Source organism: Cydia amplana, chromosome Z, assembly GCF_948474715.1.
Source record: "Cydia amplana chromosome Z, ilCydAmpl1.1, whole genome shotgun sequence".
NCBI classification, from domain to species: Eukaryota; Metazoa; Arthropoda; class Insecta; order Lepidoptera; family Tortricidae; genus Cydia; species Cydia amplana.
Window position 1 is genome coordinate 33,133,189 of NC_086096.1, and position 19,101 is coordinate 33,152,289.

Sequence of the window (19,101 nt, forward strand, 5' to 3'; positions counted from 1 at the left end):
GTGACAAAGATGGATGGGATGAGAAAATTAATCAAAAATAACAGATTTCTTCGTAGGCACAGAAATAAATATGAAAGTATTTTTTGTGCTCCTCAAGTATGAGTATAACCTATGTAGGTTATATAATATCATTGGTTTTACGTGCCATTTCTTTTGCAAAATGAGTACCTACTATTGGAAAGGTACGAAGTTGGATGAGGGATACGTGGCGCTGATTGTCACAAACACACGTAATCTTATGGAATGTCGCACACACATTAATGCTAGCGGCAGCCGTTTGAACTTACCTATTTCATACTCCTAGGTCCATGCCATGCATACTCCATAAGATTTAACGTAGAAAAGGCCACACATAAGGAGAGCAGCACCAGTCATGCAACTAGCGAATACAGGATGTTTTTCTTTGATTCATAGAAATTACTCGTAGAAACGGAAAGATAGTTTACCAAATACATACACTCTTGTGGTCGTTCATTTATTCAGATCAGAAATGATTAATAAGATTTTGTCAAAAATTGCATTTTTGGTACAAGCTTTTATCGCTGACTGTGTTTTTCTTACGACAGACAACTAATACTCATCGAGACAATTCTAAAAACCCGTAAAACAATTAGGTTGCGCTGTTTCATCACATAGTTCCTATGGCCACCTCCTGTCTCCGTCATCAGATCAGCTCGATGGTACCATAATATTGCATTGTCACCCGACTTACATGTGTATGCAAAATTTCAGCTCAATCGGAAACCGGGAAGTGGATCAAATTTAACTTGCAAGATTCCATTACATAGTTACATACAGGGGCCCATTGGTCAAACGATATTAGTTTAATATTATTAGTGTGTTGTCATGGCAACCCATACGATTTGACAGTTCGTGGACTAATAATATTAGTCTAATATCGTTCGACAAATGGGCCCCAGGTCGACCTAATAAAAGCTTGTTAAAAAAACATTACAGCTAATTGTAATCGCATGCTTGCTAGCGCCATCTAACGTACAGTCTAACGTTTCGATAACAGCGCCAGCGCGCTCTACCTGTATGCCAAAAGAGCATGCGCTAGAGCAAACGGGTTTTAATACCGCTACTCGCTCACAGATGTCGCTAAAATATACAATCGAGTGCTTATAATATATTTGAAGAAATCCGCAAAGTCGCAACCGAAATGTACCACACGGATACCTATTATGTGTCACTAATTACTTTTGTGTGGTTGATGGACATTTTTTTATTCTCGTCATCCGCAATTTTAAAAGGTTAACGACTTGATTTCAATAGCGCCTGAATTGAACGAGTATGTTGTAGGTGTTATTGTTTACTTTAATTACTTTGGGGTTACAGTACCCATCTACAACCACACAAATAGTACAATCAATAATTTAACATGTTAGCTGGTTGTTATACTAGGTAGGTACATATATATAGTTCGTTCCAATTATAGTCCTATTATGGGCATGCTAGCGTAGTTGTAGGGCAATACCTAAATTACGACTTAGCAATTTGAGCTTAACAAACCTGCGTATTTGATAGGTATATATGTACTTGGTATATTTATTGGGTACTCGAGTGACTTGGTGCTTAAGTATTGCAGACATGCCTCATCCGTTCCATAAGGTCGGCATCAAAGTAGACCGCCTAGCCGCAGATTTACGGTGTCTGCAAAATGTAGTCTAGCCATTACTCGCTTGTATTCTACTAGAACATTACCAATAGGAGCATTGTCAGAAACCTAAAGGCTTAAGGAATTTGTGTTCGGCTGCACTTACGTCATTTTAGAATTTAAATGGGAACGAAGAAGTGATCGGGATTTTACGCCATAGGCTAGATGTAGATGTAGTGTAGGGACGCCCGGCCGGATGCAGGCGGGCTGTCGATCGCGTGTCGCGTTCATTCAGCCCAAATAGCCATAAGGCTATAAGAATACTTTTAATATCTAAGAGCGTCTATTCATATACAGGGTGCCATTTGAGTCGTGATCAGTAATATGTTTTTCTAACTCCATAAACAACGAGCAATTTAATGCCCCTACTCTTACTAAAATCAGACAAGATTTTTTTTATTTTTTTGTTTATTTTTTGTCATTTATTTTACTTTTACAAGTGGCAATGTGGTATTTAAACAGCTTTGTAAGATATTTCAAATGAAAAATTAAGTAAATTTCATTTCTAACTGGGACAAATGACAAAATTGATGTCAATGACAGTTCCGATTCAAAGAGGCGATTCAATTTACTAATTTAAATATCTTAATAAGCCGTTATAATATCCTAAATCCACTTATAAAAGTAAAATAAATGACAAAAAATAAACAAAAAAATATAAAAAATCTTGTCTGTTTTTTTTTATTTTATTTATTATTGGGAAACAAACTGCGAAAAAAAAAATACATATGTTTAAACAAATACAGAAAACACATAAGCCATAACAGTTTCCGCTTATAGAGTAATAACATTTTTGTTGCTCAAACTAGACTTACACAATTTGGTTGAACTTATGACTTTGTATGGTTAAATGTAGGTTTAGGTAAGATTATCAAATTAAACCTTAAATCAATAACTAAACTATAGCGATATATACATGCAGCTCGTTATCATACTGAATACAGATCAGCGAATTTTAGTAAGAGTAGGGGCATTAAATTGCTCGTTGTTTATGGAGTTAGAAAAACATATTACTGATCACGACTCAAATGGCATCCTGTATAAAAGTCGGCTTAGTTACCTACAAGCTTGAAATAAATATTACATTACACTAACATACAACGAAATAGGTATCACTAACATATAACAAAGTAGGTATTACTTTCAAGTAAGTATCTATAACGGAAGTACATATACTTATAGTTGACGAAATATATTTTTTTCGAGAGATCGGTGCATATTATATTTCGTCAAACAAAACGTTTACTTAATTTAAAGTATATATATATATATATATATATATATACTAATCTTGGTTAAAGCACCTGTAATAAAACAAAATTTTAAGTACGTTCTAATATTTTCTACTTACCAATATTAGGTTGTCATGAGCTATAATATTATTTAGAGGAGACGATGTCTCGTCTTGGATATTGCAAGTCTTTATTTTAAACGTTTTTCCTTTTGAATCAAATTGACATCATGCACAGGTTATGAGTTATGACAAACTACTAATGCAAAATATATGCTACGAGGGGCGTTCAATATATAATGAGAATGAGATGCAAACTCTTTAAATATTAGGAAAGTAAATACTGGCCGGTAAAGCTAATCTACCTAGCTGATTGCCATGAAAAAAAAAACTAACTGTTTTTTGTTTAAAAAAAAATACGGCGATTTCTTTGCGATGCTATTGAGTACGTTAGCGAAAATGGAGAAAATTGAACTGCGCGCCGTTATCAAATACTTTTGTTTGAAAAATTTTTCTACGGACCAAGTCAATTTAGATTTACGGGACACTTTAAGGTCTAATGCTCCTCCGTATTCGACAGTCGCACGTTGGTGCGCCGAATTTAGACGTGGAAGAACATCGACCATGGATGACCCCCGCTCCGGACGCCATACTACAGCAGTAACTGAAGAAATTGTGAAAAAAGTCGAAAACTTAGTTTTGGCGGATCGTCGTGTCACGGTTCGTTTTATTGCTGAAAATGTAAAGATTTCAACGGGGAGCGTGCATAATATTTTACATGAACGCTTGGGTATGAAAAAGGTATCAGCGCGTTGGGTACCCAGAATGCTTACTGACACACAAAAACAAACTAGAGTCGAGATTTGTCAAGAAGCTTTGGACCTGATACAGCAAGACCGGGAACTTTTTTGGCGCGATTTATAACAATGGACGAAACATGGCTCCATCATTACGACCCTGAAACGAAACTGCAGTCTATGACATGGAAAAGGCCATCATCTCCAACTCCGAAGAAATTCAAGGTGGGCCCATCTGCCGGTAAGGTCATGGGCTCTGTTTTTTGGGATGGTAAAGGGGTCGTAATGATTGAGTATCTCGAGCATGGAGCCACTATTACGGGCTCTTTATATGCCAAACAAATAGCAACATTGCGCAATGAGATCCGTGAAAAACGGCGAGGTAAACTCTCGAAAATTGTGTTGTTCCATCAGGACAATGCACCGGCACACAAGTCCGCCGTTGCAATGGCTGCAATACGTGATGCTGGGTTCGATATCCTTAAGCATCCTCCGTATTCACCAGACCTCGCCCCTAGTGATTTCTACCTATTTCCGAGATTGAAGGAATACCTAAGAGGCAAGAAATTTGAAGACGACGACGCGGTAGTCGCTGCAGTACAAGATTTTTTAAGTACTCAAGATGAAACCTTTTTTAGAAATGGAATTTTAAGTTTAGAAAAAAGATATACTAAGTGTATTATGCTAAAAGGTGACTATGTCGAAAAATAAAATTACATTTAATAAAAGTTGTATATAACATACTCATTCTCACTTTTTATTGAACGCCCCTCGTATGCGTGTTGAGGTTGAGTAACAAGCGACGATCATGCTAGGTTCATTGAACGACCGTAAATAGGCATACTAAGTTTCACATACATAAACTTGGAAATCTAAAAACATGTACATACTATATATTAAATTCTGAGTTTGATTGGCTTTTTGTGTTTTGGGTTCCTGTCACAGCGCAACTAGGAAGAGTTTGCCAACATAAATAAAAGCTTAAGAAATGTCTATAAATAACATCATTCATGTCTAGTTAGACAAGTTTTATCTTAGAGCAGAAAGGAGAAGCCACGTGTGGGTTTTTTAATAAATAATATTGGCTCATCCAGGTTTTCTAAATATAAATAAGAATTTGAATGTCTTTTGCTTAAAATACCGACCCCTGATCTAGAGTAGAAATTAAGAGCTAATAATGAATAAGCTAGTAGCGAGGTTTTATTGATAACGTTAAGTTTTTTCTGTCTGCCAAATACTACCGCCATATATTCGCTACGCTTAATTTCAGCGTTATACATATTTAAAAGATTGTCTAACAACTTGGTATACCACTGCGTTGCTCATAAAGGCATAAGAAGCTAGATTACTATTTATAATACGTTGCAACAAAATTGCATTTGCCAACGTATTAACTGGTTATAATTTTACAACGTCCGGTCCTAGTCTCGAAGGAACTCGTCAAAGTCATAGCTATTAATGAAAGTAATGAAGCTTATCTAATCTAAAAATCTACATAAACCTGGTTATCCTTAGCACATTTGGTACATACCTATACCTATATTAAATTACCTGAAATCAGCTACAAATGAGCATGCTATGTGAGGATTTTTTAATTCTTAAGGTTTAAGTTTAACCTTTAGGTTAAAATAAATGCTAATATACCTAAAAATATTATTATAAATTAGTCTCTTTTTCTCTTGAAAGTTAATGAGTTATTCAAGATAGGAGTGTTGTGTGGATTGTGGTGTGCAATAAACAAACAGTATTTGTATTTTATTGTATTGTATTGTTAGGAACTATAAATAAATTCTCGGGTTCTGGTCTTCGCCGAAATGATTACGCGAGGACAGCTGCGGTGAGCAGCTATCTACATATATTAGGTATATGTGCACGTAGGATCCTAAAAGCGACCCCTTTTTACAGCCGTTTGGCATTCAATTGCTAACTGTCGAAAACACCGAGCTCTTTGGAAGAATTGGATTGGAGTGAGTACTAATAATCAGCGAATTTCATTTTAAACTGTTTCAAAACATCTTTCCGCGTGGCGAAAGTTAATTAAAACGAAACAAGGATAAATAAGTGACGTGCCGTTGCCAATATATTCCAGGTCCTTGCACTGGCAATATTCCTGGATATTTTGTCATGTTTACCGGCAAAACAAAATAATTCGTAGTGTTTTATATCATTTAGTTTACATTTAGGTAATGAACCTTTGTGAATGCAAAACAAAACGATAACTCTTTCCCGTGGGCGGCGTCTTGAATATTGACTGTTAAAAATATTAATTGTCACATTTGTCACGCGGCTGTTAGCGTGAAAGTTGCTGACACTTAGCCACTGCACTGCCAGGAGCTTCCGTTCCTTATATAAGGCACATCACTACTGACACTTGTCTTCGTTATTATGTTATCGATGTTTATTACCTACGGCGTGTTATTAAGCTGGCTGTAACAGCAGGTCATTTGTATGGCTCGGTATCTTTATTAGAGATCCATTCATCTCATATAAAGCAAATTATAGGAGCGAATATAATACGAGTAATAACGGAGAGACCGTAACTAACTCGAAACGAGCAAGTTTGTTGCTTTTATCTACCTACACATGTCTATGACTATGTAAATAAGAGTATGTAATCTATATATATAAATGCACGTGTCCTGACTGATTGACTGACTGACTGACTGACTGACTGACTCATCAACGCAGAGCCGAAACTACAAACGCTAGAAAGTTGAAATTTGGACACTAGGTTGCATTTATAAAATGTATAAGAGCTAAGAAGCGATTTTGAGAAATTCAACCCCTAAGGGGGTTAAAAAGGGGATGAAAGGTTGTATGGGGTGCAAGTTTTATTTTAAGCTAGGAATTTGAAACATTGTAAAAATGTACTATATTAAAAAACAAGAAAACTAATTTCTGCGTTTTCGAAAATTCATCCCCCAAGGTGGTGAAAAAGGGGTTGAAAGTTTGTATGGAGATCAAATATTTTTGTGAGTGTTGGACTTGAAACTTTGTATATGGGGATATTATTATAAGACGGGAAAAGTAATTTCAGCGTTTTTGAAAATTCATCCCCTAACAGGGTTAAAAAGGGGTTGAAAGTTTGAACCCATTACAAATGCTTTGAAACTTCTTAGAAAGACATAATAGCCGATGACAAAAAAAAAGGAATTGCGACGTTTTAGGTAATACAACCCCTAAGGGGGTAAAAAAGGGGATGAAACTTTGTCCTGGGGTGCAAATTTTATTTTAAGCTAGGACCTTGAAACTTCGTAAAAAGGTATTAAATTAAAAAACAAGAAAACTAATTTCTGCGTTTTCGAAAATTCATCCCCCAAGGTGGTGAAAAAGGGGTTGAAAGTTTGTATGGAGATCAAATATTTTTGTGAGTGTTGGACTTGAAACTTTGTATATGGGGATATTATTATAAGACGGGAAAAGTAATTTCAGCGTTTTTGAAAATTCATCCCCCAAGGTGGTGAAAAAGGGGTTGAAAGTTTGTATGGAGATCAAATATTTTTGTGAGTGTTGGACTTGAAACTTTGTATATGGGGATATTATTATAAGATGGGAAAAGTAATTTCAGCGTTTTTGAAAATTCATCCCCTAACAGGGTTAAAAAGGGGTTGAAAGTTTGAATCCATTAAAAATGCTTTGAAACTTCTTAGAAAGACATAATAGCCGATGACAAAAAACAGGAATTGCGACGTTTTAGGTAATTCAACCCCTAAGGGGGTAAAAAAGGATATGAAACTTTGTCCTGGGGTGCAAATTTTATTTTAAGCTAGGACCTTAAAACTTCGTAAAAAGATAATTAATTAAAAAAACAAGAAAACTAATTTCAGCGTTTTTAAAACTTCTTCCCCCGAGGTGGTAAAAACGGGGTTGAAAGTTTGTACGGAGATCAAATATTTTTGAGAGTACGGGACTTGAATCTTTGTATTTGGGGATATTATTAGAAGACAGGAAAAGTTATTTCAGCGTTTTGTAAAATTCATCCCCTAACAGGGTTAAAAGGGGGATGAAAGATTGTATGGAGTTCAAATTTTATTTTAAGTTAGGAACTTGAAACTTCGTAAAAATATATGTTATTAAAATACAAGAAAACTAATTTCAGCGTTTTTGAATTATCATCCCCTAAGGTGGTAAAAAGGGGGTTGAAAGTTTGTATGGATATCAAACATTTTTTCGAACGCGGGACTTGAATCTTTGTATTTCGGGATATTATTAAAATACAGGAAAAATAATTTCAGCGTTTTGTAAAATTCATCCCCCAACAGGATTAAAAAGGGGTTGAAAGTTTTAATCCATTACAAATGCTTTGAAACTTCTTAGAAAGGCATAATAGCCGATTACAAGAAAGTAATTGCTATTTTTTGGAAATTCAACCCCTAAGGGGGATAAAAAGAGGATGAAAGTTCGTCTTAGGGTGCAAATTTTATTTTAAGCTAGGAACTTGAAACTTTGCAAAAAGGTATTAAATTAAGATACAAGAAAACTAATTTTAGCGTTTTTGAAAATTCATCCCCTAAGGTGGTGAAAAAGGGGTTGGAAGTTTGTATGGATATCAAACATTTTTTCGAACGCTCGACTTGAATCTTTCTATTTGGGGATATTATTAGAAGACAGGAAAAGTTATTTTAGCGTTTTGTAAAATTAATCCCCTAACAGGGTTAAAACAGGGGGTTGAAAGTTTGTATAGGGTTCAAATTTTATTTAAAGCTACAAACTTGAAACTTTGTAAAAATGTATTTTATCAAAAGAGAAGAAAACTAATTTCAGAGATTTTGATAATTCATCCCCCGAGGTGGTGAAAAAGGGGTTGAAAATTTGTTTGGAGGCCAAACATTTTTTTGAGTGCGGGACTTGAATCGTTGTATAAAGGCATATTATTAGAATACAAGAAAAATAATTTCAGCTTTTAAAAAATCATCCCCTAAAATGATTAAAAAGGGGTTGAAAGTTTGTATAGGGTTCAAATTTTATTTAAAGCTAGGAACTTCAAACTTCGTAAATAGGTAGTTAGGTAGTAGGTTTTATTAAATAGAGGACATGAAAATCTTCTAAGGGGGTTTAGAGGGATTATATCGAGGACAATTTTATTCAGTTAGGGGCTTGAAACTTCGTAGGTTGTGAAAGACAAAGTCTCATGCGTTGTATAATATTAATAATTAACAAATGATTAACCGTCCTACCGCAATCACTTGCTGCACAATGTTCTAAGCTAATGTAGAAATATATAACCACCAATATACAAATCCACGCGTACGAAGTCGCGGGCAACAGCTAGTATAATATAGTTGTTAATTGAAAATTGCTTCTTAACTAATTTGCATTGCGCAGATAACAAAGTACCCAGTCATTTAATCTAATGTAGTCCATAGAGTAGGTACCTACTATCTAGCCAGCTTGAAAAACTAAACCAGATGTATTTAGACGTGGCCTATATGCGACTCCGCTTAGCACGTACATGTATGTACCTTAGAGTGGCTTAGAGTAATGAAACTAATGAAAAAAAAAAACTGCATTAGAACAAGCTTCCTTTTGTTTAGCATTAGTAAACAGCACTTGGCCTAATTAACGGTTTTACGAGGTCGGGTAGTAATTAAGCTGGAAAACAAACAATTTTTTCCTAGTTGCGTAGGTGTTTTGCATATAATACGAGACGGTATTTGATCCAACACTGTTATTGGGTCAAGTAAAACAGGGTAACCTCTGCGGAGACGTAGCGTAATAGATAATTTGCCGATATTATGCCTAATTCATTAAGTAACAAAATAGAATACGATACCACAGTACCGATATATTTTCGGATAATATACGTTTGAGTGTTTTAGCAACTTCCATACAATCATTAGGTATCGACCTGGCGGACGGCGCGATAAAATTCTGTTACCAAGTTGTCCCCTCTATTTCGTTAATGGAGGTGTCACCACGACAAAGATTTGTAATTTGTTTATAACAACTAATTGTAAGAAATACAAGAGCTATTTTGTATTCAGCTTTATACATTTGATGTTTGGCATCCATACAAGACACCTATATTGCAGCAGTAGCTCCTAAACCTAATCCAACTATGCCACATAACGTGCTCCGACAAAATAATATGGAATAAAATGTGGGAAGTTACGAGCCACCAGTTAGTTGAGTTCTAAAATTTTAAACACGAGCAAGGTAAGCAAACAAGACGATATAGGGAATATTTACATAGTCTCAGTATTGACTGTCGACGTTCGGTTACCCATCTGCCCGGGTGTAGGAGTCGGCAAATAATTACTTCCCGTGTGAAAACGTTCGTCCTGTGGACTCTCTAATCACATAGAATGCGAGTTAGCTACGAGTATTATATGTGAGAATGTAGTACAGGTAAGGACTTCAGTCGGGTTGAAGTGCTTGACTTTAAAGGTTTTCGCTTTAAAGACTTATGGGTGGACGCCCTTTAAGGGACCCACTGATTAACAGTCCGCCGGACGGTATCGGCCTGTCAGTTGTTCGGAACTGTCAACTTTTTGTTCTAACTGACAGGCCGACACCGTCCAGCGGACTGTTAATCAGTGGGCCCCTTTACATTCCGCACCTCAAAGAAAACCAGAGCCAAAACGTTTGTAGCCAATCCGTCCGTTTTATTTAGCACGATTTTAGGTAATTACTTTCAGTCTTTCTCTTCACGCTTACCGGCTGCACCGGCGGAACGGCTGGACCGATTTAGATGGAATTTAGTCTTAAGATAGTTCGAAGCTCGAGGACGGACATATATAGGATAGTTTTTATGAATCATCATCATCATCCCACGCAGACGAAGTTGCGAGCAGAAGCAAGTTATATCATATAACATGATGAAACGATAAGTAAATATACGAAATATAGTGACGGTACATAAGAGTATGTATTCCATGGTTAACGGAGAACCGTGCATGCAAATGTTCGAACCGGTCCCAGACGCCGCCAGGTAACGCCTATAAGCAAAATCGACTTGCTTTCATAACCTCCTACGATACTAAGCTTTGTTTGGTTGCATTGAAACTCAAATTTACTGCTATAAAGTAGCTTTTGCGATCTTACAGTTAAGTAATAGTGAGCTTTTGAAAGCTACAGTCGGTGGGTATGTCGCATACGAGTTAAAATAGTCAATCAACTACATGACGTGTTGAATACGCTTTCACGGGACGAACGACCCCTTTTACAATTGTAGTAGATATCTATTTTAAATCCCCTATAACACAAAAAAACGTAGATTCGTCCCCTCGTCGTAAACAAGGGGTTGGACTGGCGTTTTAATTTTAGGGTTCAGCGTTTATCGCGTATTAACGGTTTATTAGAGGTTTTGAACTGTTTGTTTGTCTATGGCCATGTTTTAGCTGTATTCGTATTCTTTTTTATCTGACTGCTGAAGGGTGGTTATGTTTTTTAATGAATTATTCCATTTTAATACATTATTATTTGAATGAATACAGATAAGGAATGAAAAAATTTGCCACATATAAATATATATATTTAGTAATGGTGCATTATGGGTTTTTCTAACAAATCATTTCTGTTTATGTTTTGCCATCAACGGACTGTAGTTACCTTGTGGGATTGTTTCGTGTTCGGTTGATTACAAGTCTTATTTATTTCGCATATTATACATTACAGTTGATTTGAAATCGATTACGCACAGAAGATTTAATGCATACGAGTATAAGTACCCTGCAAAGCAACTACGGTAATCACACAATCTATATCCATTCGGATAGCCAGGCGGCACTCTTAGCCCTAACCTCTGATGTCACCACATCGAGGCTGGTTGAGAACTGCAGGCAACTATTGAACAACCTTGGAGCCAGGAACAAAGTTGTTCTACGTTGGGTCCCAGGGCATGCGGGTATCGTAGGAAATGAAAAGGCCGACGAGCTCGCGCGAGCAGGGGCTAAAGGGATAAACTACAGTCCTGAGCCGTTTTGTGGTATCCCCAAAAGCCTAACGCGGCTCACCCTAAAGACCTACTGTCAATACACAACAATTCAACTCTGGAGGGAAACAACAGGTTTGAACCATTCCAAAGCGCTTATCAAGGCCTTCAGCAAAAAGGCGTCCTCGAACGCCTTAGCGCTGTCTAGGAACCAACTGCGCAACTTGGTAAGGGTGCTTACTGGGCACTGTTGCCTAAATAAGCACATGCACACCATGGGGAAACGTGACATGGGGCGGTGCAGACTCTGTATGGAGGCAGAGGAGACGCCCTTGCACATCCTCACAGAGTGCCCTTGCCTAATGCGTACTCGTGACTTAATTCTGGGCGGGCACATATTGCGCCCGGAGGAGGTAAAGTCTCTCGAGTTCAAAAAGATCCTGCAGCTATTTGAAGTTGCATGTTTGGATCGAGAGTTGTAGTAGGTGGCGATCACAATAGATCAGCGATGGTCGCAGTGATACATAGGCTTTGGAGCCTTATATAGCCCCTAACAAGAAGAAGAAGAAGAAGTACCCAAATCAGAATTAAGAAAATCTTTAGGTTTACAACACAACTACGCGACGCAAGAAAATTGTAAGAGAAAATGATTGACATAGATATCGTTGTTGTGACGTACGGAACCCTACCCATTGAATGTTGGGTCTCCGCGTCACAAGACCCAGTATCAAGGTGTGCAAACTAGTTTCAGTGCCGAGCGTAGTGACAGACAGGGCACGCTCTGTGCACCGCTCTTAGTATTTTATTTGTGGTGTGGTCTTCTTGAATACCTTAATGACAAGAAAAACCAAATACAGATAGGGATTGAGCAACAGTAGTAAAACTTAGCACAGTAATCGTGTACCTTGCAGATTTTGTAGCTTTCGGAAATGTTTTGATAAGTAGGTTCTTTATGACCTTTCTCATCTCTAACTTGACTGATCAGTGCGTAGGTACGTACTTATGATAGCCATGTCATAGTGGAATTAGCCAGTTATGAATATAAACGTCATAAACCTATATTGGGGTCAATTCATAACTGTCAAATATGAGATCTTAAGGGGCCCACTGATTACCAGTCCGCCGGACGGTATCGGTCTGTCAGTTGTTCGGAGCTGTCAACTTTTTGTTCTAACTGACAGGCCGATATCGTCCGGCGGACTGTTAATCAGTGGGCCCGTTAGGTTGCGCCGACTATAGCCATAGCCCTGACCTTTTGTTTACAACATTCAAATATTTGTTAAACGGCCGTTGTTTTATTGGTCGTTATGGAGTGTTGTCACAACAACGCATGATTATGGTAACGGTCCAGAATCAAAACGGCTAGCAGATGAGTGAGGCGAACTGTCAGCATGGTAGAGCTTGCGGCGGTCGCCCCGCGCGTGCGGCTGCACTGACTCAACCCAACCCAGTCGGTCATTGCGCGACCTGCTACGCGCACCTCCATCGCGCGCCGATCGAAACGAATTTATGACAGAAACATAAACGAGTGTCAGTGTTGTGTGTGACTACCGTAGGATTTGGGGTAACGTGCTACGACTGACGTCTTCTTCTGTTAAATTCCATGATTTACTAATTCAAGAATTAAGCAAATACGACACCGAAGTAGGTTCTTAGGGTTTGTATTAATTTCAAGGAATTACGGAGCTAACTTTGGAGTCTAATTAGTAAATAGGGCGATTTCTATACCCTCATTAAGTACCTGTTTGATAGATATTAAACAATAGCTTTATGGTTTTTAATTTAGTTATTATTTAAATGGGTACTCATGCACTATTAAAATATTTTTTAATTATATGTAGCTTGTAAAAATGAACATCTGATTCGTGATTAGTACATGCAATGTCAACGTTTATTCTAAGATTATTAGGTAATGTATGTATCAAGTAAGAAACCATAAATTGAGGGTGATTGCTCACACGCAGAACACAGGCCGGCATGATGGCGGCAGCTTACGCCGGTCGCGGAGTACGCGATAATAAGAACACATAAACTATCGATCTCCGTTGCTAGGAGAGATGCAGATGGCAACAATAACCTGGTTTATAACCAGCTATCTTAGGCTCCGCACTTGTCTCTAACCTACGTTCTGCCTTCAAGTAACTGTTAGGACAAGACGACTTTGACTTTTCTCCATTTAGTTGCATTGTAGTGGCTCCAGTGCCAATGCCGTAGAGTTCGATCAGGCTAAGATTTCGCACCAAGTGCTATGTCAACTATGTCGCTCCCTTACATTATACATTGTCAAACTATGCGAAGGCAACCCTAGAATAGTTAAGAATAGAGAAACCATAAAAATTGACTTACTCAAAATATGGTGTCGATAATTCTTTTACGGTTTTTTTTTCGAGATTTCTTAGATTTGTAACAAGAGTACTAGAGTAGGTACTTCAAGTACGGAGAGTAGACTTCAATTTACAGTTCATATTTTATTTGAGCTTTACGAACACTAGTGTGCAGTGCATCTTTCTAATAATAATGGAGAAGAATTATACTTATGGCTTTATATGCGGACGGGTTAGCTTTATGTAAGCTTTTTATACTGCGTAAGTGCAACGCTCTTAAGTAATCGGATCGAATGCGCGTCTAGGGACATTGTTGACAAACAGTTAATTTATTTGAGGGTGTATATGTAGCTAAGTGACAGTTACTATAACTCGTAGGTACTTATAATGTGTTCCCATTTAATTCGTTGTACTAGCAGCTGATTACAAACAGCTGACAAATCGTATTCCAGTCTAACCCCAGGCTAACCGAAACCTAGAATGATAAAGAATCGTAACATAGGCAGTCGATAAATAGTTTCAGCTCCTCTCATGTGGTTCGGGACTTACCGGGTGATTTAAGTATCTAATGACAGTTAACCAGTGTTCTGATCAACGCGTACCTATAAAAGTAAAATGCCTAGTTATTTTCGTTCATTGACCGTGGCGGTGTTTTTGTCAAAGTAGAAATGGAATGGTGGCACGTGGCCACCGGCCGTTAAATCACACACTGTTCGAATTCGTAGGTTTTTAAATGAAATTCGTTACGCCATGAATTTGTTTCGGTTATCTCGTCTGTGGTAGCGGCCGTCACATCGTATTATTTCAAGGCTTGTAACTAAAATACCTAGGAATTACATTTTTAACGTCTATTTATGGTAATATATACATACCGTGTTCATGGTATGCGAATTGATACTAATGGAGTGTTAACCTCGTATCTATGTACCTATACAAAGGATGCATTTTTGAACACATTTCTACACTGCACTGAGGAGCTGATTTTGAACTTTGTATTTGTATGGGGGTCCGAGAATTAAAAATTAGGTTGTATAGTTATTAAATATTCGGAAGCTATAACGCGTACGTTGATGTGCATTCAGCCAATATTTACTTTGAGAATACATCATGCATGGTCCAGAGAGAATTTAGTGTAGAGTGAATGCTGCAGCGGTCACGAGCCGCCGTTATTATAAAGCCGACTAACAATTTCGTATGTACTCACAAAATGCGTTCTCTAAGCACGACTCTGAGGCATTGAACTTTTATTCACGTGTACGTTTATAACAAAACGCCAAGATTGTATCCCCAGCCACGTGATAAGTGGTTGGTCCAAATTGTTAATTGTGGACTCTGCGAGAATAATTTGTACCTAAAACATACGTTTGTAACGTTTATAACCTCTTTTTCCAACTCATAAATTGTTTAATTAAACGTATTAAAAATAAACGCGCAACGCAATCTACATGAATTTTAATACTGTTTTGCTCTTCTATGATTTATGAACTACATACATATACGAGTAAGTAGAAGCAAAAATGTAATACCAATTAAATTCAGTTTATACTTATCATAATGTATCAGATCATCCGTACGAGGTGCGAGCTTAACTTTTCTGAATATTCTCACTGGATAAAAGTTAGATTACTAATGCCAGACGTGCGAGTGGAAGATCACACAGGATACCCACATACGAAGACCTTTCCAACAAATGATGATCGAATTATTTTAAACGATATAAATTGACTTGATGCATGATTGCTTTATTTTCCAATAATTGTTCAATTTCATCTTGTATTCATTTGAACAATGCCCGAGGTTTTCCCGAGGGTCTACAGTAGGTATGGGGTTCTTCAAAAAAGGAGTGTACAGATTTTTAAAAGGTCGGTAACGCGCATGTAACACCTCTCGAGTTGCAGGCGTCGATAGGCTACGGTGACTGGTTACTGCATTCATACGGCCCGTATGCTTGTTTGCCACCAATGTGGTATTAAAACAAAATAGGCAGCGATAATTATGCGTATGTCGAAAACGCAAATAATCCGGACATAGCGGGCTACAACTTTCGATACCGTAATACACTAGCGACTGGTGCCCCGTTACCGACTTCTGCAACCTGTCTCTAACTCGCAGCTTTTCTATTTCCATAGGCAGCTTTTAAAGTCTATCGTGTTTATAAAGCGTGCAACTTGTATGTCAACGGTCTTTTAGAATTAGGACAATTGCCGTACTCATTTAAAAATAATAATAAATCACTTGATTAGATGGATACGGAGAGCTATTATTTTAGCTGGTATGTATGAGTTTGTTAAATTTTTAAACTCTAATTAGGGACTCTAGTTAGTTATATTCCTGAAAGATTATGTTCATCTTTCCATCATTTCATTAAAATAAAATAAAAATCTCCTTTGTACCTAAAAGTTTGTGTGAAACATCAAAGATCAAGTCGTAAATTGGGTAAACTTTCTGACATGACATAATATATAGCAGTTTTTAACCTCTCTGTTTACCATAGACAAACATGTAAATTCAGCATCATGAAGTAATTTACTTGCGCAAATATTTAACGTACTTCGTCGTAATCGTCATAATTGGATTTGCCATAATATATTGTCATTCGTAAGTTTTTTCTCACGCACGAAGGATTGCATTGCGCCCCGTCACACGCAGCTACCGCGTTCCGCGCATTTTGCTTTGCACCTTGCTCTCTTTTGTAGGTTTTTTTTTAAATATCTATACATATATAAAACCTGTTACTAAATATATATTAAATATATTTTTTTATTGCTACTAAATTAATAACACACACAATATAATACAATGCTTTCTTTTTTACCAAAATCATGACCAGAAATAGAATAATTGATAAGTCGAATCACACTTTCGATGGTTTTCAAGACAAATTGGCATCATAAACGAATGCAACGTCTGTAACAAATGTAACAACATAACCGCGGTATACACATACCGGAATGCAAACGTGTTAGATACGGGTACCGAATAACCTTACTTTTAAAGTACATAGGGCAGTCTAGAGGGCAGATCTGTTTACCAATGTGTGTTACCACTGACTTTTGTGTTACTGACACCCACAGTGTACGATTTACGTTTATCATTAAGTAGGTATCACAGATACACACTCATAGATATAAATGTAGTGTGTATTTCACAATTTTTCTCTACATTTACTTTGGCCCGTCTCTTGGACTCTTGGAACAACCCACATACACACCTACGTAATGCATTTCTTATTGTAACGGAAGCATCTATTAGTTATATTTAGAAGAAATACAATGAAAACTTTTGCATGAGATGATAATTTACTTTTCTTTACGATACATGTGACGGTCTAGCCACAACATTACTACACATGGATTCACCCAATAAGGAAGAATAATAATAGCTTCCTGACAAAGCTCAGTGCTCTGATACTCGTAGTATCGCAATATGTATTCGCATTTTCCAGTGGTGTCAATTGACTTGTGTAAATTCATATGCCCAAATGGTTTCTTACTGCTGAATGCAGTTACTACGTTTTATACTGTCACGCTGTTTTGCGATTACCAATAGTGCGTATAACTGCCATTATACAATTAGTAATTAAATGTTGTCAATTTTATCTGTGAATGTGTATGCAAATAAAAGTAGTCGTGTTCTCATTGCAGTCGATATATCTAGTGACCCACATTACTTGCATCACTTAGGTAACGCTTGTTTGAACAGTTGCGGACGTCGGCCGTAGTTAAGTTATTCCGTTATTTAGTGTGAACAATGAAACTTTTGCACGCATTCCATAATTAATCTGTCATGTGACCGCACGGTGGTCAGTTTATAACCTGAAGTAGGAGTGATGGTGATCAATAATGCCGGATTGGCGTTACAACGTGCTGTCGGCGAACGAAGCGTACATAGACGCGAAGGAAACGCCGCCGCGGGACCCTCTCGCGGCTAGTTACCCGCGGCGCGCTGATCGCACTCGACCCGCCCACACATGCCCCTACACCACTATATTCCTAGGAGCACGTTCGCACCAAACTCCTCATCGCTTGCAAACCCGACAGAGCGATGCGGGTGACCCGTACGCAGACGCCTACTCCGTGGACCGTTCCTCTAATCTCACCGACACTTCGAGCTTTGCCCACTACGAAGACTGCCGGCCGCAGTTAGAAGGCATAGCTAAAGATGTAGATGACACATATACTGGAGAAATATTAACAGACGGAAAAGTGACACTGCAGGTGCAAAAGGTGCCATACACTTCGAGCGTATTTTATGTGTCGGCAAGGACAGCTGCGAAAACAGAAGAAGTAGAAGGCAATGATTTGTTTGTAGTAGAAGGGTCAGATTCTGATGCGTTGTCCTCCTGCACTTGTGACAGCTTTGAGCGATGCGAATTTGACTGTCGGGATTTTGAGCCATTTTCCGACACATGTTGTTGCGACCCACTCAGTGATGAAGTTTGCAGTCGCAGCCCGAAAGATGTTGAGTCGCCTGAAAACTTTTGTGATCGCGTGGTCGAGGAAGATAGGGTCTCAGTTCGCAGCGACATGGATGGACTCGATCTAGCTCTGTTCGAACCGGCAGCAACCGACTGCCTCGATTACGAAAATGACCCTCCGGTACTTAAAAGCGCACCGATACCGACTGCGCTCTGTGGAGTACTGTACGCGCTTCCGCACACTAGCAACGGTAAGTGCCTTCTAGACTAATTTATTTGTGTTTAAGCGCATGAATCCCGGAACAGACATTGTGATAACGTTCAATTACAGTGATTAGGAGCACGAAGAACCGCTCGGCGGAGTACACTCGACCGCGCCGTGTGGTCTGCTTCAATCAAACTCGTATTCGATACGAACAACGGTGTTCAGGAAATTACTATCGCATCAATCACAAGTAGGCATTGTCACACCCGCAAGTAAAACGCTTATCGGAATGTCCAAGTAAGCCACAAATGGCACACTTGTACAAATCATTCTGCAAGCACATAGTGTCAAGTCATAGTAGATGACTAACTATTATTATTATACATTAGCTCACGAGATCAATTTGTTTATTATAATTCTTCAAATTTGCCATTATATCATAAGTAAAGTAAAAATTCAAGTCAATATGACAACTTGAAATTGTTTTTGTATACTTTCCAGAAGATTTTTTACCCAGTTACGAGCTTTAAACCTTCAAGAAAAGAGCGTATTATGTCCGCCCGGCGAGTCTGGCGCCGGTAAGCCCTCTGGTGTTCT

The 19,101-nt window shown here is 38.0% G+C and overlaps 2 protein-coding genes across 2 annotated transcripts in view; one reads left to right on the forward strand and one right to left on the reverse strand.

Annotated features, from left to right (window-relative positions):
• Positions 1 to 19,101, reverse strand: part of LOC134661596 (large ribosomal subunit protein uL18) — a 226,170-nt gene that overhangs the window by 82,304 nt on the left and 124,765 nt on the right. The window lies entirely within an intron of this gene.
• LOC134661598 (ras GTPase-activating protein raskol) overlaps positions 12,997 to 19,101 on the forward strand; it is a 149,916-nt gene continuing 143,811 nt past the window's right edge. Inside the window, exons 1-2 of the mRNA XM_063517738.1 lie at positions 12,997 to 13,122; positions 17,585 to 18,550. Coding sequence (XP_063373808.1) covers positions 17,725 to 18,550 — 826 coding nt within the window. The 5' untranslated portion in view covers positions 12,997 to 13,122; positions 17,585 to 17,724. The remainder of the gene's footprint in view (positions 13,123 to 17,584; positions 18,551 to 19,101) is intronic.